General features: G+C 37.9%; 1 protein-coding gene across 1 annotated transcript in view; it reads left to right on the forward strand.

The window, feature by feature from the left end:
• PDE3B (phosphodiesterase 3B) overlaps positions 1-24635 on the forward strand; it is a 76132-nt gene that overhangs the window by 39033 nt on the left and 12464 nt on the right. Inside the window, exons 2-5 of the mRNA XM_009905170.2 lie at positions 20659-20709; positions 21265-21513; positions 22458-22597; positions 24467-24570. Of these exons, the coding sequence (XP_009903472.2) occupies positions 20659-20709; positions 21265-21513; positions 22458-22597; positions 24467-24570 (544 nt within the window). The remainder of the gene's footprint in view (positions 1-20658; positions 20710-21264; positions 21514-22457; positions 22598-24466; positions 24571-24635) is intronic.

Genomic DNA, 24635 nt, shown 5'->3' on the forward strand with positions numbered 1-24635 from the left:
TCACTGGGGGAGATTCAACCCTACCTGAGACTGCAGCAATTCTCCAGTCTTGAGCTGTGCATTATCAGCTTATTTCTACCAGCTGAGAAATCAGGTAAATTGCATTTCCTGGAGTCAAGAACTGTATAAATTGAGAGCTTCAGATTCATCAGAATTGCTTCCAAAGATTATTATAATGTTAGTGGTTTTACTACTTCATTCTGAACTTCCAAGAGTTCACTTTCCACTTTCTTTACGATGCTAAAAGGTATTTGGGCTGCTGCTTGAACAGCATGAGTAAGAATGCTAAATGGGTTGATAGAAGTTTTTACAACATTAATATTAGGAATCTCAGCATTTATCTTTGATTTGAGTACAGGTTCAGTTAATCACAATGTTAGAGGTTGGAGGGACTTCCAGAGATCGAGTCCAACCTCTCTGCCAAAAGCAGGATCACCTAGGGTAGTCTGCACAGGAATGCATCCAGGTGGATTTTGAAAGTCTCCAGAGAAGAAGACTCCATAACCTGCCTGGGCAGCCTGTTCCAGTTAATGCAGTTTTTATTCCCTTGGCTTGATCTAGTAGTTTCACTGCTAACTGACAGTTTAAAAGTGATTATAAATGTCTCTTGAGCCATTTTGTTATGTTCTTTAGTTTTGTTTTGTCCTTCTTTTGGAATATCTCACAATTCTCAAGATTTAGGTTAAATATCTGTTTGGAAAACTCACTCTGCTGTGGCAGCCAATTTCTGGCACTTATTCCATTAGCATCCAAGTTTCTCTAAACTGTAGATAAATAAAAGTCTCCCAACCTTTTACTGCCTATATTGGTATAAAGGTGCTGTTCAGAATGACAGATTTTTATCAGCTCCCCTTGTATGGTGTTTTTCCTTTTGCTTTCCTACCAGCCTGTAGCCATTTGGTTCAAGCATTTACATGTTAATAGTATATAAAAAGAGAAAAGTCAGATTTGCATCTTTTACAGCCAGTAATGGTTTTCTGTACAGATTGATGATGCAGTAATGAACCAGTTATGAGAGGGCAACTCATGAATATAAATAGTCCCATTTTACAAGTATTTTGCCAAGGTCAGTGAGAGAGAGGAGGGAGGTCAGAAGTAGCTCCTTAGTCACAATCACATCTGGAGCTGAAACAAACTCTTTCTTTGTCTGTAGAAATTTGGCAGGTTTTTAGCATTGCCAGAGTTTAGATGCTAAACCCTGGGACCGTGGCAGAGAACTAAACTGTGCGTACTGTGCATGGAAAGTACAATTTATCTGCATAATTACCACTTTCTCTAGATGCCACATAGCCTTGATTTCTGCATGTTTGGAAAACCAACTGTTACCACAGTAGCACAGGAAAGGCCATAGCCTATATGCTTTTCATAGGACATTGGATTCAACCACTAGAACATCACATCTTAGTTATACAGGACGTCTGGCAGTCCTGTGATCAGTCTGCATTATTCCTTCATCATGGAAGAACTATGAAGACATTAGCAGGAGCATTCTTTGGATACAGTGATTATTGTTCAAGATAGCACTACTGGCACTTGGGTTTGACCTCTCAACTTGTTTTTGCTTGGCAGTGGCTTTTGGTATTGTCCGAGTGCAGACTGGTGTCTTCTCAAAGGAAAAATATTTTTTGTTTCTCTCTTATCTGTCAATCTATCCACTTAAGTAGTCTCTATTATCATAATATTATAAATGCAACTCACAAATTGCCTCTGAGTGGGTGAGGGGGGAAGGAAAGCATGTCTCCGAGTTCCCAAAAAGGGTGATGCTTATGTGATTCTTTCTTGCAGTTTCTCAGTTTAACTCTGCATTTGGAGGAAAGCATTTTGGGAGCATAAGCTTTCTGGGGAAAGAGGCACAGGTTGTCTTAAAAAAGAAGTCTACCAACTGAAGATTAAGATTTTACATTGTTGCCACAAAGACCACCACAGACAAGGTAGAGGGTGGTGGATGCTTTCTGAAAGTATTTTCCAGCCAAAACAGGATTTTTTTCCCCTCCTTTTTCTTCTTTTTCTTTCCTACAAGCTTTGGTGGTATGCCTGAAATGACAGTGGTGGTTAAAACTTTCAAATGTGTGTGCATTTGTTTTGTTTTTCTGCTGCAGCAGATGAGAAATGGTCCATAACCTGCTGTTTTCTGAGTTGAAGGCCAGAGCAGCATTAAGCCTGGAGAAGAGGAGGCTCAGGGGAGACCTTATTGCTGTCTACAACTACCTGAAGGGAGGTTGTAGCTAGGAAGGGGTTGGTCTCTTCTCCCAGGCAATCAGCACCAGAACAAGAGGACACAGTCTTAAACTGTGCCAGGGGGAGATTTAGGCTCAAGGTGAGGAGAGAGTTCTTCACAGAGAGAGTTGTTAGCTGTTGGAATGCACTGCCCAGGGAGGTGGTGGAGGTCCCTAGAGGTGTTCAGGAGGGGCTTGGATGTGGTGCTTGGTGCCATGGTTTAGTAGTCATGAGGTCTTGGATGACAAGTTGGACTTGATGATCTTTGAGGTCTCTTCCAACCTTACTGATTCTATGATTAACTTCCTCTGGGCATCATCTACCTGGTGCAGTAGCTGTAGCATATTATTGATGAGTCCAGAGAGGGCATTGAGCTACCTGATCTGTCCCAACAGTAGCTTGAAAATGGGACTCGTCCTTAGACCTGTAGAAGTTTCATATGATAATGCTGTCTGAACTTAGTGTTCAATAGCTGTGTACAAGGTTACGACCAGCATAGATGTTACAGCGTGGTGCTAGCCTCCGTAATAGCAAAAGCTTGGACCGTTATGAAGTAGGGAAGCTTTTCAGGAACAACTTTGGGAAGGACATTATTAGCCTGCTTCTAAAAAGGTTCATTCAATGATGAAAAAACCATAGTGTGACCCATATGGACCTAAGCCATCAAGCAATTTATTTTACAAAAGCTATTTTGAATCAGTGCAACGAATAGTGGAAGAGGAGTGGTGGAAGGAGAGCCTGGGATTTTTTACTAAAATTAAGTTTATGGTGGAGAAATAGACCAGCAGGCTTTTTCTGTATGTTTTCATACCACCAGAAATGTCTGCTGCTTGAATTTGGATTGTATTTTAATAGTGAGTATTTACATTTTGAAATAAAAAAAGGAAGTATATAATGCTTGGAGTAGAAAAGCAAACAAGGCAAAAAGCAATGCAAGGCAAAAAGCAATCTACCAGTGGTGTCACCTCTTAGGTGGTTTGTCATTATCCCTCCAAAAGATCAAAACTAATAAATTAGTCCCCAACCTAATTCTGAAGTTACTCAGAGTGTTCACATGTGGACATACAAGGGAATTGTTACAACTTTTCCACAAGATGATATAATGAAGGGAAAATACATTGGAACTTGCTGGAAATTATAGAATTCTGTTTGATCTCACCTGGGACTACAGAGCTGTTGTGCGCCAAACTGCGCGCTTCGTAGTGACATAAAGTTGAGGTTAGACAGGACCTCTGGAAATCATCTGCTTCAGCTCCCCTGCTGTGGAGTGCCACATCCAGACAGCAAATGACAGCCAGAATTGAACCTTTTTTTCCCTTTCTTTCTTTTTTTCTTTTTAGTCTGGGGAAAACAGTAACAGGAACACTATATTTCTTGTGAATTTCTCTGTAACAGACAGAAGATTTTACTCTGTTCAGTATGTCTTATAAGATAGCTAGAAAAACTAGCGAAATTACTGAATATTTTCAATCTTTATTTTATATCTTTTGCCATTGCTCTATTTTAGGAAGATCCTGCAAGCCAAAATATGCAAAAGATTTTTACACTGCTTTACACTGAAAAACTGACAAAACTTATTCAACTGATTTCTTCTGAAACACGATAGCAGGGCTTAAAATGTGTCGTTGTAGAATAGAGTTCACTTCTGACGTAATACTTTTGACCTTAGTTTGTAGCACTTTGATTTTCCTGCAAATGTCTGTCATTGTTGTAACTCCTTTAAATACACAAGTACTCTTTGGGGGTGGAAGGGTTATAAAAATAAACTTGAAAGAAAAGGAGCTTGGTATTATTATAGGGAAGAAATATTGGAAAATGATTTCTTAGTCGCTTAATATGCTGTCATTGTATTGTAACATGTCCATCGTACTTTGCTCTCCACTTTTCTGGTTAAATTTTATCCTTGCTCAAGTGGACTTCATTATAAAACCAAATTTTACGCTTCTTACAGGTTATACAAACCATATTTACATTGCATTTTAAAAAGCATCTTCTTTAGTTATTATGCAAAATCATTATTTGTGTCTTCGAACCGCCCACAGAATCTGAAGCGCTGCGAAGTGTCATGGAAAATGTCATAGCTGTGCCATGATAGGGCTGACTACAAAGTATGGCCCTTCAAGCACTTGTAGTATGTTAGGGTCTGACAGATGACTGCTGCTTTGTTAAATGGTCTAAAATGTTCACTCTGCAGTTTACGATTCTCTTACAGCCTTTAAGTAAATGGCAAGCCTCAATATATGCATTTCTGCCCTGTCAGGGTCGCTTGCTGTTCTTGACAAGTGCTAATACTATCTATATAAATAATGTAATAATAGCATGCCTATAGGAGGTTTTTCCAAAGCCAGTGAGCTGGGTAAATCTTGTGTCAGAAAAGTTTGTGGAGTTATTATCCAAATAGTTTTTAAAGGCTTTGATTGTTTTTGTTTCATTACTTAAAGGTGGCAAATGCATTTGTAATGGACTGGAGCATCTCTTTTATGAGGAGAAGCTGAAAGACCTGGGGCTGTTTAGCCTGAAGAAGAGAAGACTGAGAAGGGATCTAATCAATGTTTGCAAATACCTTAAGGGTGGGTATTAAGAAGATGGGGCCAGTCTCTTCTTAGTGGTGCCCAGTGATAGGAAGAGGGGCAACAGGTACAAACTGGAACATGGGACATTCCACCTCAACATGAGGAAAAAATTCTTTGCCATGAGAGTGATGGAGCCCTGGATCAGACTGCTGAGAGATATTGTAGAGTCTCCTTCTCTGGAGAATTTTAAAACCTGCCTGGATGTGTTCCTTTGGGATCTGCCTTAGGTGATCCTGCTCTGTCAAGGAGGTTGGACTCAACCCTCCAACCCTCACCATTCTGTGATCCTGTATTGGTAGTGCACCTTGTATCAAAATGCATTAAGGCTTACAAAGCTAAGTCTAGGATTGCGCAAGTAACAGAGCTGTGCTAAGGCTGAGGCCAGAGCTGGCTGTTCTTCTTATCCAGGTTTGAGAGGCAATCGCATGACCCCAGCATTTTGGTCAGATGTGGGAATAGAAGCTTACTTCAGTAAGTTACTTTACTGATGTTACAGCCCCTGTAGGTTTGGGGGTTGTAAATATTACAGATTTTATTGTAAGCTTCTGTGTGAGCTCTACTACTTGACAGAGATTGCCGGTGGGAGAAAGACTTGGTGAACATTTTAAGCTCCTGGCAATTGTAGTTTCAATTCACATTTTTGTGTCTTTTTTTGATTACTCCCTATTGCCTTTTTTTCCATATGATATTTCATTAAATGAATTTTGGGGTATTCATATTGAATTTTTGTTTTCTGCTTTTCTTACTTTAATAATGAGCCCTTTCTGAAAGATGTGCTAAAATTAGGAGGAGCAGAGTTCCTTTCTGTAAATCTTTAACTGCATTGCAGGTACCAGGTAATCAAGCAGGATTTCCCTTTCTGCCTTGCAGTCCTGAGGTTTCTAAAGTTGTGGGGTTTTTATGGTTCTGTCTTACCTCCAGCTGCTCCTCACTTACTTTAAACATGCCTTGTTTGAACCGTGTAGCTTGAGTAGGTATATGACTGTGTTGTACTTCTTTGAAGTTGTTTACAGTGTTGGAATTAACCTTTGTCAAACTAATTTTCATCTTATTATTTCTAATAGACTGCTTTTTAAATGTGGTTCTAATGAATCTTTTAAAGTTTGCTATAAGTGTGACAAATTACAAGGCTTTATGAATAGTTTTCTCTATTTTTGAGGGTGGAAAAGAAAGTAGGAGGTTAGAGAGATGAGTGATTATAGAATCATAGAATCAGTCAGGGTTGGAAGGGACCACAAGGATCATCTAGTTCCAACCCCCTGCCATGGGCAGGGACACCTCACACTAGATCAGGCTGGCCAGAGCCTCATCTGGCCTGGGCTTAAACATCTCCAGGGATGGGGCTTCAACCACCTCCCTGGACAACCCATTCCAGGGCTTCACCACTCTCACAATGAAGAACTTTTCCTCACATCCAGTCTGAATCTCCCCACCTCCAGCTTCATTCCATTCCCCCTAGTCCTATCACTACCTGATATCCTGAGAAGTCCCTCCCCAGACGCCTTGTAGGCCTCCTTCAGATACTGGAAGGCAGTAATGTTTTGGTAACTAACTAGTCCTGCTATGTGAGGAAAGAAAACAGAATACCACCAAATAAAGCTTATTTACATTTTTAATAATGTTGTGATTTTTCTGTTATATGTGTGGATTAGTGTGTGTTCTTTACATAAACCTGGAGACTGTACTTTGACAGATTAACTGGAGAAACTGAACTTGTAAGAGTCTAAGTGTGAATTTATGTTTTTTGGCTCTAACATCATCTGACTTCTTCCTAGTGAAAATGTCAGACTCCCTTGAGACTGAAACAGGGCAGACCTTAATTTTCATATATTTTGACAATTAGTGAAAACTTGTTGTGAACAAAAGAGCATTGAAAAAAAATAATTTGATATGATACAACTGTCAGATCTTAATCATATGTGCTCAGCTTGAATCTGGCTTGTTACCTGCCAAAAAAATAACCCTGGCTGCTTTTCAGTTTGTGGCTGGAGAGGATTTCTTTGTTACATTCATCGATTATTAATTTTTAACAGAACAAAATATATGAAACTCAGATGGTAATAGTTGAAAGAAGACAATGGAAAGAATGTTTAATTCCCTCACATAAGTAGGGTAAAATAATGTCACTTGTGGAAAGAATTATTTACTCTTTTCTCGAGTTAGTACACTCTGCTTTTTGAATGGAAGGGAGCATGCCATGAGTACTGAGGCTTAAGCAATTATTTAAGATATCTTCCTGCAATTGAAATATAAGCATTTGGTTCTGTCTTTTCAAGAAAGCTTGCTAGCTTTTAGGTGAAATTTAATTTTCTATTTTATCTTGTGTAAAAAATGATAACAGGGAAAGATCAGGAGGTGCTGCAGCATCCATACACTGTAGTTGAATGCTGAGAGTTCCTTCAGGCTGTCTTATAATCTCTCAACCCTGTTCTGAGCCCCAAGATTCAAAAATGCTTGCATAATTGGGTACTGTTTTGTGACTTATTAATTGTTCTCTTGGGTATATAGTTGCATGTGAGCCAGATTGGCTACTTTCCCAGCTTGCATCACTGGCAGCTGTTTCGCTTGAGGCAGATGGCTTGTAAGAGAAGCACCCATAAATTAGGGCACTGCTACTTTTCCAAACTCTTCTGTGAGAGAGAACCTGGTGAGATGACATTTCAAAGTGGGTTTTGTACACCCTGCTGAACTTTTGTGTCTATGTGCACACGTTACAGTCACCTCTATTTTGAAAACTATTTTAGGGCAGTTCAGACACTACAATACAGTCAGCATGAAAATGTTAAATTATGTTAAGAACCATTTGTGATGTTTTCTATATGAAAGGAGGTTCTGGAAAAAGGAATTCATATCAGAAAGAGGAAAGAGCCTTAATACTCTTTATATAATGGAAATAAGCATTTTTAAGGGCAGTGGCTAGAAAGGAAATGGAATCATGTACAATAGGAAAAATTCAATGGTCTACTCAAGTGTTTTAGGCATACTTGTGTGCAACATTTTTTTTCCTGGACTTTGTGCTCACAGTTCCCATGTCTCCATACCAGCATAAACCAAACCTCTTATCCCTGAACAATAATTTATTGCAAGTACATTGCCATTTTAAGACAGAGCAGTTTACTACAGTTTAAGACAGAGCTTTTTACTACTTTTTATTTTTCTTCTTTTGTTCCTGCCCTGATGTGTTTTACTAAAGCAAATTACTTTCAACCATTGCTAGTTTGTATCACAGTAAGATTCTTCTTACTGTTGACCATGCTTGAATCCTCCAGTGGGTTTTAAGAATCACCTTTACCATAGAGACTGCTTCTGAAATGCTTGTCTCTGTACATCTTTGCAATAAGACATGCATTTGAGAAATGTGATATTTCATTTGGACTCTCAATTGAGGAAATAAAGGATTAATAAAAGAAACATCAATAATTTCCTCCAGTGAAGTGCTAAGCTTAGGCAAGTTGGGACATTTTCTAAATCTGAGGCTCAGTTGGGACATTCTATGAAGGAGGGAAAAAATAGGCTCTGAAAAAGAACTGGTTATTAACCAAATGTAGCTCAGAGAAAATAGAGAGGAACAACTCCATAACCAGGCCTCGGGGGGAAACTTCCCAAGGATGCAAAAGAATAGCAGTTTGTAACTAGGAAAGTTACTGCAGGTGTAGCATGGATTTATGCAGTGACACTTCTTTTCTGTGTTGTTTAATGTTCACTTCCTAATATTTCATTTAATGTCTTTGAGAATTGAGCTGATGAAAATGACTTCAAGATCTTTTTCCTGATTGCTATTGATGCAATATGACTCCAGCTCTCTATAAAGTAGTTTAATATATATTTTTCTTCTCAGCATTTACCCCTTAGTACTACATTTCATCAATGTCTTATTGTCTGTTTGCATGCTATAGTAAGGTCTTTTCATCCTTTTTCACAATCAGCGCTGACTATCAGGAATTTTGTGTTATCAGTGCATGTTTATGCTTCAGAAATCTGTTACTTTTTCAGTTCATTTTGAGGGGGTTGCTTAAGATGCATCTCAGCTTTGAGATGCATCTTTGAGGAAGTCTCTGTTAGCAATTTTTGTGTGTGTGAACTTTCTACTCTTCTTCTTTACATTCCATGTTTTGCTAATCCAAAGGAGAGCCATCCCTTCCTTCCCACGTTGATGTGATTTCTTCAGCAGCATTTAGAGAAGACTATGCCAAAGTTACTTGTTTCGATGTTGTTTTGGGGGTTTTTGGCTGGTTGGTTTTGGTTTGGGTTTTTGTTTTATTGGGGTGGGGGGGAGGATGGGAATTGTTTCAATTTGGGTTTTAAAGTCAAAGCACACTGGCTGACTGTTTCACTTTTTTTTTTTAATTGATGTGTGCATTGTGTTTGTAAAAAGATAAGCAGATTTACTGAGCATGGTATTTCTGCATGAAAATCCTACTGATTTAAATGATGCATCTGTAAATTCTCTTCATGGAGCTTCCTTCTCCACAGTTTTTTTCTCTCAATTCCTCTGACAGTTTCCCCACATTCTTCTGGATCACTTTAAAAGCTGATATTGTACCTCCTGCTTTCTTGTCCTGTGATACGAGACACAACTTGTGGTTGGTTATACCGCATTGTACAGATTTTACTCCTTTGAAGGTTACTATAATAAAATCTTATCTTTCATGTGTGGGATCAGGCATGATTAAATATTTGATTATTTATTTTGGCCAGTCTATCTCCTAGTTTAGTTTGTGTATACTTTACAAGGGTATTTAATTAAATTATGACATTCAAAGTGTATATATTAACTGATACATTAAAAAGACTCAAATAGAGAAAGAATAGCAATTACTCCATCGCAGTGTAATGAAATGCTATAGAAGACATTTGTTACATGCATTAATTTTAGAATGACATAAGTCTTGTACTGGAAAACCTCATTGGTTTTAAAGCATAAGTTGTTTCACTTTTTGGTTTAAAACCAAACAGACATAAAGCAAACAAACAAGAAACATACACACTAAAAAAACCCCAAACCAACCAACCAGCCAAAACTCCCCTAACTGGGGAAAAACAGCAGCAGAACGGTTGTACAACTGTTTGTCTTTTTCATAAGGATGATGAGGCCTTTTTAAAATGGAATAGCCAATTATAATGGTCTGCAAGGTATTGTAAAAGCTTTCCTGCTTGCCTCTTCGAGACAGTATATTTCTAGCCAGATATTGCTGGGAATCTTGCTATCCCACATTTTTTTTCTCTGATAAGTGTTAGGGAAAATACTTAAAATGTCAAACTATTTTTGCTTAAAAATAAATAAAACCTATGCAAGTTCTTGGAGATGATATTTGATAGCTGAATTTATTGATAAGAATGTAGGATTAGTCACAGATGAGTGTAGACTTGTTTTTGTTAGGCTCATCTCATTAATAGCTGTTTTGGAAACACAATCTGTAAGAGACTTCATAGCAAACACATTAAAGTCTATTAGAAAAAGGCTGAGAAATGAAAAAAATTAGTGGTGTTCCCCAAGGAAAAATTACTTTGCCTGCATTTACAATATTTGATGGATTTATTGGGCATGCTACATTGCAACTTTATATTTGTCCCAAAAGGCAAATGATATTCTCACTGCCAGTGTTGTTCTCTTCAGGCATTTATGTAGCTCTCTCTATTGTGATGATTTTGCTGAAAATGTCTTACAGTTTAAAAGACCATCCCAGTATTTTTCTGCTTGTATAGAAAAGCCTGGCAAGCTATTCTTACTATCTTATAATCACTGGAAGACACTTGACCCATCTTGACCTCCTTCTTTCATATTAGTTTCTCTCTCTGAGTCATACTACCAAAACAAAATAAAATAAATAATTGTGTTAAGTCTGGGTATTTTGAAGATCAGCTCAAACTGATACATTGCAAGGTTTGATTTTTCCCCCCCTTTTCTTCTTTTTTTTTGGGGGGGGGGAGGGAGGGTGGAGATACCAATTTTTCTACTCATCAATCATAGGAAAACCTATTATAGAAACAGAAGTCAGTAGGTTACTTAGAGAACAAGTCAGCCTCACTGTTTTTCACAATTCTCTCTTGTGCTAGAATTTCATACACCTGCTTTCAGAAACCTTTCCAATAATGCCCTACGTAACTGGAATTTGTGCTCGGTCAACAGCGTAGCAAAGTTGGTTAGAGAGTAAGTCAAAACACTGGAGTGAAAACAGGCTTTTGGCTATGATTTTCCATTTACCTTTGTGTGTAGTAGGTTATAGGTCTTCAAGTGTGGGAGAGTCCTGTAATAGTTTGAACAGCAGAGTAGAACACAGAATCATAATTTATGAAAAGACCAACGACGGAAAGATATTGATTGTGGGACAAAGATGATTTTCCTTTCCTGGCAGTGGGCACTTGTCTACCATATTAGCATGGTGTGAAATGTAGCTTATATCTCTACAAAGTGAATCAATTGCAGCAGGATGCGCTGCTACTCAGCGTTATGAAAAACCCCAGCACTTCACAATGGCTTCAAGAGTTCCCCCCCTCCCCCTTTTGTAACAGAAATCTGAGCTTGTTCATCTCTCAGTCTTTTCATAGAGACCCTTTTTCATGATGAGATTAGTAACATAACTCTCAGAGGTGCCTGACTACATGCTCTCTTCCTGGATGGATGAGTTTATCACGAGGCAAGGTGGACTGTGTGTGTGGCCCTTCCTCTCTGTACTGCTAGTGGCGGTTCCTTTGTTCACTTGGCACATGCAAGATAAGGATGACATAAACAGCTGTCTATGCAAGACCTGCTGTCTGGGGGACAAAGTGAATCTCCCAAGTAGTCTGATTTAATCTAGTCATCATCTAATGTTACAAGTGGGAAGGCATCACTGTTCTTTCTTTTTCGTTTAGAACAGAATCACATTACTAGGTGGAAGAAACATTGCTGCGTTCTTTCAAATCTGCTGCCATTTGAGCTTTTTCTCAGCTGCTTACAAAACTGCTAACTAAAGTACTACTTGACATGAATTCATTAGAGAAAAGTAAATTGGCACTTTTTTGTTGAATGCAGCAATTTGCATTCCCTTGTTCTTCTCTGTTTCTGACAGCAATCTGTATTACATTATTTGGAGTTTCAATATTTTTTTTTTTCCCCCAAGAGATCTCATCTTCTGTTTCCTGGCACTTCAGCCAGAAATTTGTCCATTAAGATTTTTTTTTTTTTTTCCAATACTGATTTAACTTTCACTAACACAATTGCTCATGTAATCAGGCTCATAATTAGACTCTCTCATCTGCTGTAAAATCATTGCTTTTAATTCTTCAGCTTGAGCAACTGAGAATTTAGTTAGTTCAGTCCCCATGTCTAACTTCCAACCACAGCATTGCAGCAATATTTGCTTTCCTTTATGACATAATATCTTCTTTGGCTTCTTGACCATTTTCTTTCAGCTTACTTCTCTAACTCCAGGCCTTCTAATGTTTCTTTTTGGGTGATCATCAAGTAATTGAAAGAAAATGCTGATTTGTGTAAGGCTTGTACCTTGCGGCAATTTTGTAAATAAAAATCCTTAGCACAACTGTTAATGTAATCAAATAAAGTGGTGTGTTTAGTGAATGAGAGTTTTGTTACTCTGAAGGTGCCGTGTCTCTGAATGAATCCAGCCTGAGGGATTTGAAAATACAGCCTCATAGTCCAAAAAGAATTGTCTTGTGCCCGAAGTTAGCTGGAAACCAACCGATTTTGCTTCTGCAAAAATAAATCGTTCGGTGCGCAGGCTGCATGGAAGCATTGCTGATTGTTTGCTTCCTGGCTCTGTGAATTCAGAATGAAAGGGAACTTTGCATGGCCTGTATTTAACTTATGAAATGCCTTTGTGTATGGTACTGGATCTGTCAGAAGGTTATGTGGTTCTGAAAAGATGACCAGAGAAACAAAAAGGTGAAAAATCTATTTACTCTTGTAATATACAAAAGCATACAACATGCAGCGCCTTGAGCTGTGTTGCTGAGGTTGAGAGAATATTCTGAGAAGTCATGCTGCTTACTTGACAACATCCTTATCTTGAGGGGGCTGTCAATGGCAAGACACTGGACTAGGTGACCGTTTGGTCTTTTGATGGGAACCATTCTCACATTCATCTTGATTTTTGACTGAGAGCTTAATTTGCTGCTGCTTGTTTTAGAGGGGGGCTTGAGGAGAAATACAGGTATTTTATGAGATTTTTAAGGAGGAAGGTCTGATAAAAATCTTTGAAAAATTCTGTACCTCCTTTTCTTCACCTCAGTACTGAAGAAAACCCCAAACTTGCGGTCATGAGATTGTTTCTCTTTGCTAAAAAGAGAAAGATCTGAAATTAATTTCTATATCTCCAGTGTAATAAGCAGAAAAAAATGACTTGATTAAAAAAATGAAGCTGACAGAAGGGTAAATCAGTTTGTCTCTAGTAAGTGTTTTCAGTTACTGCATTAAGACTGTGTTTTTTCTTTCTGCACAACTTAAGGCTGCTCTCTCTGACCTGCTCCAACATGATACATTAACAGCGTGTCAACACAGCAGTAAAGGCTTTTTACTATGTATAATGGTAAAATAATGCCAGTAGGTAAATGTGAGAAGGGTGGTTTGGGAGCAGTTTCTAGATCTACCTTTTGTAAAATAAACACAACTTTAAAAAATGGATTTAGGTTTTGGATGACAGTAAAAGAAGTCCAGAATGCCAGAACACCGAAGCAACTACCAGATCAGAGCAGTAATCCACCTAGCACTCTTTCTTTTCTTTGATGGTGATTAGAAACACATGCTCTAAAGGAAAATGCTTATAATGGGCAATTAAAGGATCTGCACATAGCAGGCTTTTTTCCTCTGTCCTCCCTCCCCCAGTTGCCATAAATTACTGGTTGGTCTTTACTCTGACGTGCAAGTCTGACAAAACCTAGAAGGAACAGGAAATGACCTAAGTGTGGTTTTAGCCATTTTTTTTTTCATTATCTACATAAGAAGAAAAAAAACATTCCCTTGATAGACAAAACACCTTTTAGAACCTTTTTGAAATGTTAGAAGACCTTAAAAAAAGTACTGAAAGGAATGAATATTGGAGCAAACATAACCAGCAGTTTGAAAATGGAAAACTTTCTATGGCAGACAAAGTAGAAGCTGACCTGCTGGTACTCCTGGGTGAAAAAGCAGAAGTAGCAGATCTTCTTAAAAACAAACAGGTGAAACTAACTTATTAAAAAAAAATCCCAGAGCCCCAGCCAAACAAAACCCATATTTTTCTGCTTGCAGGGTGTAATGCTAACTTTACGAATAAGCCTACTGAGAGTTGACTCAAAATTTCAGCACAATGGAGCATTTTTGCTGTGTTTTTTGTATCTCTGCTAGGATGAAGTTACTGAAAACAGTAACTAAACATGTGAAAACTCTGAAGTGATTTTTTAAAATTTACTTAGGTGCAGTTGTTTTTGAAGATTTGTGTATGCAAGGAAGATCAGAATACTGTGGAGTCTGGTAAAAACATGAGGGTGACCAGACACTTGTATGTTCCCATGTTGTTATGTGTCCAGCCAAACATGTTGCATGTATTTGTTAGTGTCTACAACAGTGTTTACTAAAACAATTCAGTAGAAGCAAATCTTCTTCCATTGAAGGAAGATGATAGACATCTTAAAGAAATGAATATAACATCACATATGAAAGAGTTCTGTTAAGGCAATGATAGAATCTAGGACAGGAGACATGACTGTTTCCTTCAGTACATGGATATAAACCTCAGAACCATAAGTGCACACTCAGTTTCTGCTCCAAGAAGTCTGGCTATCTGCAGCCTTCACAACCTGTTAGCTATTGTACAACCCTGGATAAATAAATTGTATAGAGTCAGGAAGTGATAAGTATTAGGAATCCAAAAATATCCTATTTTTTTCCTGTCCCATTTATTTCCCTGGGAAGTTTAAGTGGGTGGAGAAAAGTCATCATGACTCTGAATGCCTTAAGTTTCATACATGCTATATTTTTTTTCTTGATTACAATAATCTACTCAAGTGGCTGTTGTTTTGGCCTGTAAGGTTTTGCAACATAACACTCTGTTATCTAAATAATGCTACATCTACGCTGACAGAGTCATGCTTTAGTTGCTTCACCTTTGGTCTCATACTGAATACAACTTAACTACTCAATAACATACTGGTTTTCAACATCTACCTTTTCTACCCGGAGAGGAAAGCCAATCCTCATAAATAAATAAAATAAGACTTCTAGGTTGTATATTGCTGTGTTTGTTTTTCTATCATTAAATTACCTGAGTTAAAAAAGCTAATTGATTGTAAGCTGTTACAAAAGAGTAATTTAGAAATAAAAGCAATGAAGCTAGCATCAATCTGCTTTGAAAGGCAGTCACTAAAAGAAATGGATCTGTAACATAACCTTTCCCATACTCTACAATAAATTAGTTTCTTATTGGGTTGTAGAATTTTGCTTTTGAATGTGGGTTTTTTTTTTTTTTTTTTTTTTTACAGAGTTGATTTTTGAATCAAGTTGCTATGGTGTTGGTTTCATTGTTTAGTTAATTCTATGCTTGGTTGCTATGGAAATACTTATTTACGGAGCTAATGCCTAATGGTGTCAAACAGATGCTACTAGCAACTAGGAATCTCTTATATTTGATCAATGAAAGACTCAGTCAGAAGCAGAAACTAATTTTTGTACTCGTGTTTTCTCCATTACAGTTTTTGAGCATGGAATGTGAATGGGTGGTGTCAAATAGGACAAGTTTTCATTTCTTAACAAGCATTAAATAATGCACGTGCTGAATCTCACAAGCACTGGAAGGAAAATTTCCCACTGACCTGCTCTAGGCAATCAAGCACCAGCATTGCAGATCTTAACACAGCGTATGGCCTGAGATGGAGTGCACACTTCAGCTAAGGCCATGGAGCAGATGTATGAGTTTTAGTCTAGTTTTTAGATTTACTTTTTTTTTTAAGGTTTCTGAGCTCTGAAACATTTTTCTGTAGCTGTGTATTTTAAATCTCTGCATAAGTATGAATGTTGCCCTTAGTCTAACTTTGCACAAACACAAGTAACTCTGGAGTAGCTATGGGGATATGATTTTGTGTTTTCAAAGTTAAATTATTCTGAAAATCTCATTACACAGTTATCACACCATGCACAGTTTGAGTTGAGCATTTGTGATTTTTTTTCCATTGCTTATAAATGCTTTATTATAGTAATATTAAGGGTTCTAACTTGAGAAAAGTAGGCTTTTAGTGTGCTTAAAGCTTTAGAAGTTTAAAATACTCTTTAAACATGACTTTAGCCAAATGGAGCTGTGGCACTCACGCAAAGCAGATCCAAAAAACCTCCCTGCTCCATGGCACCAACTCACTTCTGAGAGACACATCTGCCACAGGCGCCTGGAAACACAGCCTGCACTGTGAGAGGGAAGATAACTTCTTATACAGAAAAGTCATTAAAAACAAAACAAAGAACCCTGAAGCTCTGCTGGTTTTCATTGACTGTCTTCTCCCATTTCTCATCTGCTTTTAGTTTATTTAGGCTACAGGCTTCTCAGAGGAGCACTTTTTTTCCCCTTTATTTGTATGAGTTTGTAAGTTGATTCTAAAATTCTTGTGTTCAAATTGCATGACTATTCCTTTGGAGTATATGGAAAGACTGTTTTTATTGTTTGAGAAAATATAAACAAAGGGTAACATCTGATGCTCGTTGTCAATTTTCCTGCATAATTCCAGTCAGTGATAGGTATTTAAAGTTTCCTTAGACTTGACTAAGCATCCATAGAACTGAATATAGTGTTCATTCTTCAGAACAGCAGCCCCTGGGGAGAATTTGCTGATCTTTAACAACTTTCTTAGCCTTTAGAAAAATGTCTTTCAGTGATGTAAATTCCCATAGCCTATTTTGAGTGACGTTTCCATCTGACCTAAACCGATCGCTGGTTGATAGTGGCCAAATGAAAATGTCATTTATATTTAAAGGGGTTTTGTAAGCTGGCTTATCATCTTTTAACTGTGTTGGAAGTTATTGCATAAGCCAAATAGATTCAGTTGTTACAGTAAAACATAATACAGTCCCTCACTGTTCAAGAACAAGGCACAGTACTGTGTTGTGTGTAGAGGATTTGTTTTGGTTTGTCTTTTTGTTTACTGTCATTCAAAACCCTTATCAGCTTGCCAGGCAGTTACACGAAAGCAGGAAAGTATGATCATTGCTCTTTGGATTGACTCGGAGACTGATGTTAGAATCAGGCTAATATGAGGACTTCTCCTCCAGGCTCACTTGTCAACTGGTGTACAGGGTTATGGGGTGAGTGCTGTATATTTCTCACCTTTCTATTAGAGCCCACTGTAATTTTATTTTCAGAGAAGCTTCCAGATGGGTGATTGCTGTGATGTTGGCACTGACAATGAATGCTTAAAAGCCAAAGTCTGAGTTGTTAAGCAGAAGTCTAAGTTGTAGCTTGCAATGTTTTTGACTCAAGTACCTCCTAGATCAGGTGTTTCTTGTTGGAGGAGGTGAGGAAGAATGTTATGTGCAAAGGATTTCAAAATCTTAGTATTACAGTGTACAGATCTTTCTGCAACAAGTCGTACTGTTGCAAAATCAGGAATTGCTGAAGCTCTGCCTAAGACCTATTTTAAGGTCTGTTCACATTAAGTCAAAATAAACTGTGCCCTTTTTACTCTTGTAAGGTTAGTGCAACTTTAGGAATACTTTGTAACTTTTGTTGATGATCCACGGTAGTTAATTTAAAGCTTTTACTGCCAAACCCTCAACATAACAACAAGAAAGTGCAAAACACTGCTTTATTTAGTATTCCAGATTTATACTTGCAAGGCATGGAGTTAGGCTAGTTAAACTAAGTCTGGTAGGTAGTGAGAGACAAAGACCAGTTTGCTTACAGTTAGTTTCAGAGCAGCATGGTAAGGAGTAAATTCTCCCTTAAACAGAGAAGTTTTTGTAAAGTAGCAGATCTCATTAACTGTTAACCTTTAAAACTGGCACCCCCCTTGTCCCTCCAACCATTTCAATTCTGCAGAAGGGGTGTTTAGGAATACGCTGCTGGTTTCTGTTCCCGTCTCCCGGAATTGTTTGCTGGGGGAATGCTTTCCAGACTTGAGTGCCATCTTGTGGTGTTTTTGAGAGCAGCTGAGAAAAGGCAGTACCCCTCACACCCCCCTCCGCCCTTTCACTATTAACCCGTGAGGGTTTGACTAATACAGAGATAGACCAAGTTGTCGAAAAAATATTCGTTGTAGAGTGACTAGCATTTTTTCCATTGTTCCTAGTAGAAGAGATTGATACTTTATGCCTAAAATTGTCACCAGCTCATTTTAATTGCTTCAGCGTGTGGCAGGCACATGGCATGAGCCCTGATAGTGTTAGCCTTGTTATCAGCTGTGGGAGTTGCTATACTCCACCTGTCTTCTCTCAGGAGGTGTATGTACTAATCAGTGGGGGTGCATAGGAAGTGACAAAAAGAAGTCTGTTGGCGACACACAGGCAAGCTTAAGTTCTGTTTGTCTCTAAATGGGTTTACATTCTTTGCTTTAAAATTGGTATTTGTAAAGAAGACTAAATCAGGTTTAAATGACAACAGAAACCTTTCAGACATGAATGTCAGTTGTGAAACTGTTAGTTTAACTAAAACTGTGTACAAAACGGTGCCCTGACATGTGAGATACCAAACCATTGTTTACATTTGAAGTAGATTTTGCATGAGCTGTGCACATTCTTTTGCTTTACATACACTGGGTGAGTATGGGACATAACATATAGCAGGAACACTTTTCCATTTGGTTATTTCCTGCCTCTGCCATGCTGAGGCTGTTTCTTTACTCTAGCTTTACTATAGCCAAAAGGAAGGTGTTTTCAGTCATATAGATTGACCCTTAAATTACAACACTGAAACCTGTGTAGCATGCATGTGTGTGCATCCATGGACACAAAAGCTCCAGTCACTTACAGGGTGAATTAAGGAGGTTGCATCAGGGAGAGTAGTTAACAGTTAAAAGTTTGGTACAGAAATGTTCTGGAGTTAGGAAGAGTTGTAGGTATTTTATTAGGATCTCATGTATGGTGAATAAATAAAACTAGCTGATGTACCACATATTTAAAAGAAATATAAAATATCAAAGAACTGGAGGGAAGAGAAACCTCTTTTGTGTCCCCAAATAGAGGTTGCAGTATTGCAAGCAAGCTTATGCAACAACGTGAACCGTTAGTATCAAAGGTTGCTAATACGACTAACAAAACTCATGTGGACATCTGATCTTTGTTGCCGGTTGAGTCAAAAGTCAATGAAGCAGATGAATGCAGTCAGCCTCTGTGTCCAAGCTAAAGAGGTCAGAATGAAAGCAAAACATTTACCAATGTTTGATACAGTAAATAAATATCAGTCTGGAAATAGAAACCTGAGAATGGAGGAAGAAAAAACCCCAACTTGCCCAGCTGGACAACTCATTCTAGTTTGTTATGGAGGATAAACTGCATCATCTTTAGAGTGATCATGCTAAAATGGTTGCACAAAATGGCAGTTATCTTAATACTTGTCACTGACAGGGTCACACTCAACTCTTGTGCTTAAAGTTGCTTTAAAAAACAAAGATGAGTGAAGAGACGGTAACTAGATGAATTAAGAACCAAACTCCTCAAATTATTAAATTTAGATCTGCTTGCTTTACACAACAGGACTTTGTGACATAGTCTAGCTTACTCCCACTTTAAGCACATGCTTGATGACTTTTCATAGCAAGTGGATGTCATAACTATTAACTTTAAACATGGCTGAATGGTATCTCTGTCAAGATAACAGATGAGCAAGAGTCTTGAAGTGCTGCCCTTGCCTAGGTACTGCTGACATGTCAGCCTCGTGTTTCTTTATTGACACTTTCTGCACCTTCTGTTGGCCAAGTGCCAACCTGGACACTGTTTTCTTTATGACAGAGCTATTAGTCTTAGAGAAACAAACCCAAACGTAGTTCTTATCTATAAAAGTGAGTAGAAAAACTTACAAGACTGCAGAACACGAACTACCAAATGGAGAGTTGGCGCCTTATTTGTGCTCTGTAGCTACAAGAAAGAGGGGGAAAAAAAGGTTTCCTTATTTGTTTGACTTGTGAATGCATGTTGTGCAAATGATTGCATTTATTAGAGAATATTTGGAACCTGTCAAGGAGTCATGAAGACATAAATCAAACATCTGAATTTCATTTCTGAAGTGATGTTTTTGTCTTTTGTCAAGAAAAACGCAGTGCTGTTGACGTACTTGGAAGTCGATAGCATCTTCAGATTGTGTTGCTGACGTTCTTTTGTGGGTTTGGTGGGTTTTGGGTAGTTATTCAGAACGTGTGCATTTGTAACCGTATTCAAACAAAACCCAACAAAGCCTCTTGCAAGACAATGTTTTTAAACTCATTGATTTTTTTAACCTGAGCAACTTTTGCTTTTTTAAGAAACAAATGCTGTGAATGTAGCACTTTCTGCTTGGTATTTGCAAGATTACTACTGTTTGAATGGCTCTGGGAATTAAAAAAATATCAAATGTTATGTTAGAGGTTTTGGGATAGATTTGCTTTAGAAGTCGGGGTGACTTAAAGCAGGAAAAGCACTGTGGCCATCTAATTTATTATACATCTGGAATGATTTATAAACAAGCCAGCAATGTTGAAATCAGGCCGTGCAATCATTCTGTCGTCAAGATACCTCTCTTGCATTCAATTCTTCAAACACTTCTTTAGGGCTTCTGCTGTGGTAGCACTAGCTGAGAAAATGGTCTGAGTTACAGATTAAAAACATGAAGGGAAAAGAATTTGGTATTACATCACACAGTCATGATTTATTCCATTGTTGCTTTTCAGCATTAGCATATCACTAATGACTGGTTTTGTTCCTTCTTTTCCTTTACAGATGATACTTTGGGATTGGGATTTGAGGCAGTGGTACAAACCCTATTACCAGGTCAGTGTGCTATGAATCTAGTTATTGTTTTGTGAAATGTGACTGAGTGCAGAGTTCACTGTGAATGGGCAGATGTCTTCTTCAGAAAATTATGCCAAATCAAAACTAATTGCTTTTTGACATGATTGTTAGGATTTGTTTCAGTAGAATCAGGATTAATATAAGTAATGAAGCTATGTAAGTTGTACCTCCATAAGGGACTTACAACACTTTGGCCACCACAATTTCTGTTGATATTATTGGAAGAGATAGAATGCTAAGTTTAATTCTGAGGCAAAGCAACCAAAAACCAAGATTAAAAAGAAATCTCTATTTTAAATGGAGGAAAATGAACTGGAAGCTATTGTTGAGTGTGGAAATACATTTTATTGTGTGAGAAAAACCCACAAAAATTGCTGTTTGAACATGTCTGTATGGATATATTTTCTTTAAAAGAAAAATGCATTGCATTGGGGATTTCTTCGTTGGATCTTTTTAATTTGCAATGGATAAAACTTAGAATGCTGTAAAATGTTTGGCCATGTTAATAGTTTGCTGCACTTCCATCTCTTCTAGAATGCTGGCAATGGAAATGGAGTTGATCTTTCAGTACTAAATGAGGCTCGGAGCATGCTAGCAGACCTCCTGGCTGACCCATCCCTTCCACCACAAGTGATTTCTTCCCTTCGAAGCATTAATAGTTTGATTGGTGCTTTCTCAGGCACATGCAGGCCAAAGGCTAGTCCCTTCACACCGTTTCCTGGTTTCTTCCCCTGTCCTGAAATAGAGGATCCTGCTGAAAAAGGAGATCGGAAGCTGCTCAAGGTCAAATTACTTTATTTTTCATTCCTGTGTGTGTTGCAATTTTTTAGAGAAGTGATCAAATTAAAACATTCCTGCGTGGATAACAGGTGCCTCACTGAGCACCTGTGAGCTATGTTTAAGGTCAAAAGAGAGCAGCTGTGAAAAAAACATCGAATGAAATGTAGCTAGGTACCAAAATGTATATTGAAGCCATTGATGGATAAACAGATGAAAGCACCCATCTGCAGTTGGAACATGGTTCCACAAAATAAACACAGGATTAAAAAAAACTAAAAGCAACTATAAATTGCAGATGTTATTTTTTTCATGATATGGCACAAACAGGGCTGTTCTTGATTCTCCCACATTTTTGACCTAACAATTACTGTCAGTGTGGCTTTTTCATTGACTTTTTTTCCCCAAAGAAATTTACTCTTGGGAGCATCAAACTGGTCATCAGACAAATGCTAATCAGCAGTGTAAAGGGAAAAAAAAATATATATCTTCTTTCTATGAAGCACATGACATTATGAGACCAGTGTGTAAATCTGTTACTTTTCTGTTACCTAGGGTAAATAAGTGAAAGCAAGAGTGTAGTTACTACGTGACATGCTAAGGAAAAAATCTAACCCTATGTTGGAGAAAATCATATAAAAATATTTCTTAAAATTGGGACTTTCAGACTATATTGAAAAGTTTTCATTCTCTCTTTTGCTGACTTGGAATATGAAAGCTTTCCTCCATATTTCAAGCAAGTTGTTTCTTTGCTGAGGATGATGTATACCTTTAGTTCTCTTCCCTGACTGACTTCCAAAGTGCATTCAGTTGTGATTTATTTTTCCATTTCTGAATGGTGAGCTGCCTGTTCTCTTTGACAGGAAAAAGAACCCAACAACAAACCCCCCCACAAACCAAAGATTAAATTTAATGTCTGGTTTTGACTGTATGGTTAAATTACTCAACAGGGATTAAGCAGGAATAGCCTGCCAACACCCCAGCTGAGACGAAGTTCAGGAGTTTCTGGCATTCCACCCATAGAATCAACAGCTTCTAGATGGGAACGGAGTAACAGCAAGAGATCACATCAGGAATATAACACATCGAGGTAAGCACTTAACCACATTTTAAAGACAATAATAAATGTAGCCTTTCTAAAATGTTTATGTCTGTAATGCTGGAACTTGGTAGCAGAAGTATTTAATACAAAATCTTGTGAATTAAGTCTCCAAATTCTGCCAGCACCAACTGGAAAATGTTTCAAGTGAATGATGCGCCATACTCTGTACCTGTGATCTCAAGTACAAATCAGGTCACTGAGGCTGACTGGCATGCACTGTCAGAAGAAGTAGGGCTGCATATCAGGTAGTGGGAAATGAAAAAAAAAAAAAGTCCAGCTTATATGTTTGCAAAACAAACTAATTTAACCTCTAAACTTTTACTGGCTTCCTTTTAACTTAAAATATGTATTGCTTTCTTACTTCCAGTTCAGGATGAATTGACCTTCATGCACTAAATGCTGTTGCAGCATTTTTCTATGATTTATAAAAAATGCATGAAAAGTATGATAGCTAAACAGTGCATGAATTATGAAAAGCTCAATTTATCCCAGTTGTTAACCCAAACTTTTTTTTTTGAAGTTGACTAACATGTCAATATCACACTTCACAAGAACAAATCTGTATTCACTTTTAACTATTTTAAAATATTTCTATATTTAAACAAATGATGGGAGTTCAAGTTACTATTTCTGTATTTGACTTTTGTTTGAAATCTGATTAAACAGCATGAAATTAGAATAGATTAGAATAGAACAGAATAGAATAGAATAGAATAGAATTGAATTGAATTGAATTAACCAGGTTGGAAAAGACCTTTCATTGAGTCCAGCCTATCATCCAGCACTATCTAATCAACTAAACCATGGCACCAAGCACCCCATCCAGTCTCTTCCTAAACACCTCCAGTGATGGTGACTCCACCACCTCCCTGGGCAGCCCATTCCAATGGCCAATCACTCCTTCTGTGAAGAGCTTCTTCCTAACATCCAGCCTAAACCTTCCCTGGTGCAGCTTGAGACTATGTCCTCTTGTTCTGGTGCTGGTTGCTCGGGAGAAGAGACCAAGTCCCACCTGGCTACAGCCTCCCTTCAGGTAGTTGTAGACAGCAATAAGGCCTCCTCTGAACCTCCTCTTCTCGAGGCTGAGCAACCCCAGATCCCTCAGCCTCTCTTCATAGGGCTTGTGCTCCAAACCCCTCATCTGTTTCGATAAATAGTTTTCCTGTAATAAAATAATGAAATAATTAGTTTTGCATCAACTGTTTTCACTTAGAAGCACATGCATACAGTTAATTTTAATTGTATGTCACATTTTTATTTGCTGAAGGAATGGTAGCATTGGAATTTCTGGGTGCAATTTCATACCTCAAACAGCAGATGGCATCACCCAGCGATTGAGTTAAACGATTTAGCTACCGAGCTATGCAGCTAGTTTTGGCTTTGGTTTTTTGACTTTGTCGAAACCAAAGTCTTTAGTTGAAAGTCTTTAGTTGGAAGATTACAATCAATTAATAAATTACTGAAATATGCAGAAATAATTTGAAGGGCAAGCCCAATCTGGTAGAAAATAGCCTGCTTTGTTAAGACATTCATGAAAAGTAAATACTGTATTAAAAGTTAAACTTATGGCACTTGGGCTAAATAGATTTACTGTGTCATTTTAGGACTGTGTAAAGTTTTCTGTTGCTTTCACCCAGTACCCAGCAGTTTTATTCCATATAGTTGACATATTTTCTAGCTGATCTTGAATTTGAGTTCTTTTCAGTACTATGTCTTTAGTGGTAGTGAACCTGTAACAGGTAATCTGCAGCAGTCTGACTGTTTTATTTTACTTTATTTTCTGGTTTTATTTAATCAGAATGGAAGATAAGGTAAGGGGGAAAAAAACAACCAACAAACTTATTGTTTTATTTTCAGCCAAGGATCTCATTCAAATGGGTCTTTTGGTGCAAACCTGCTGACAATCCCAAAGCAAAGATCATCCTCTATGACACTGGCTCACATAGGTCCCAGGCGAGCAGGTAAGACCATGCGATTTGTGTAGCTTGGTGATAGTACCTCATGTAAATGGAGTACCTCATGTAAA

This window comes from Dryobates pubescens, chromosome 22 (assembly GCF_014839835.1).
Source record: "Dryobates pubescens isolate bDryPub1 chromosome 22, bDryPub1.pri, whole genome shotgun sequence".
Classification (NCBI taxonomy): domain Eukaryota; kingdom Metazoa; phylum Chordata; class Aves; order Piciformes; family Picidae; genus Dryobates; species Dryobates pubescens.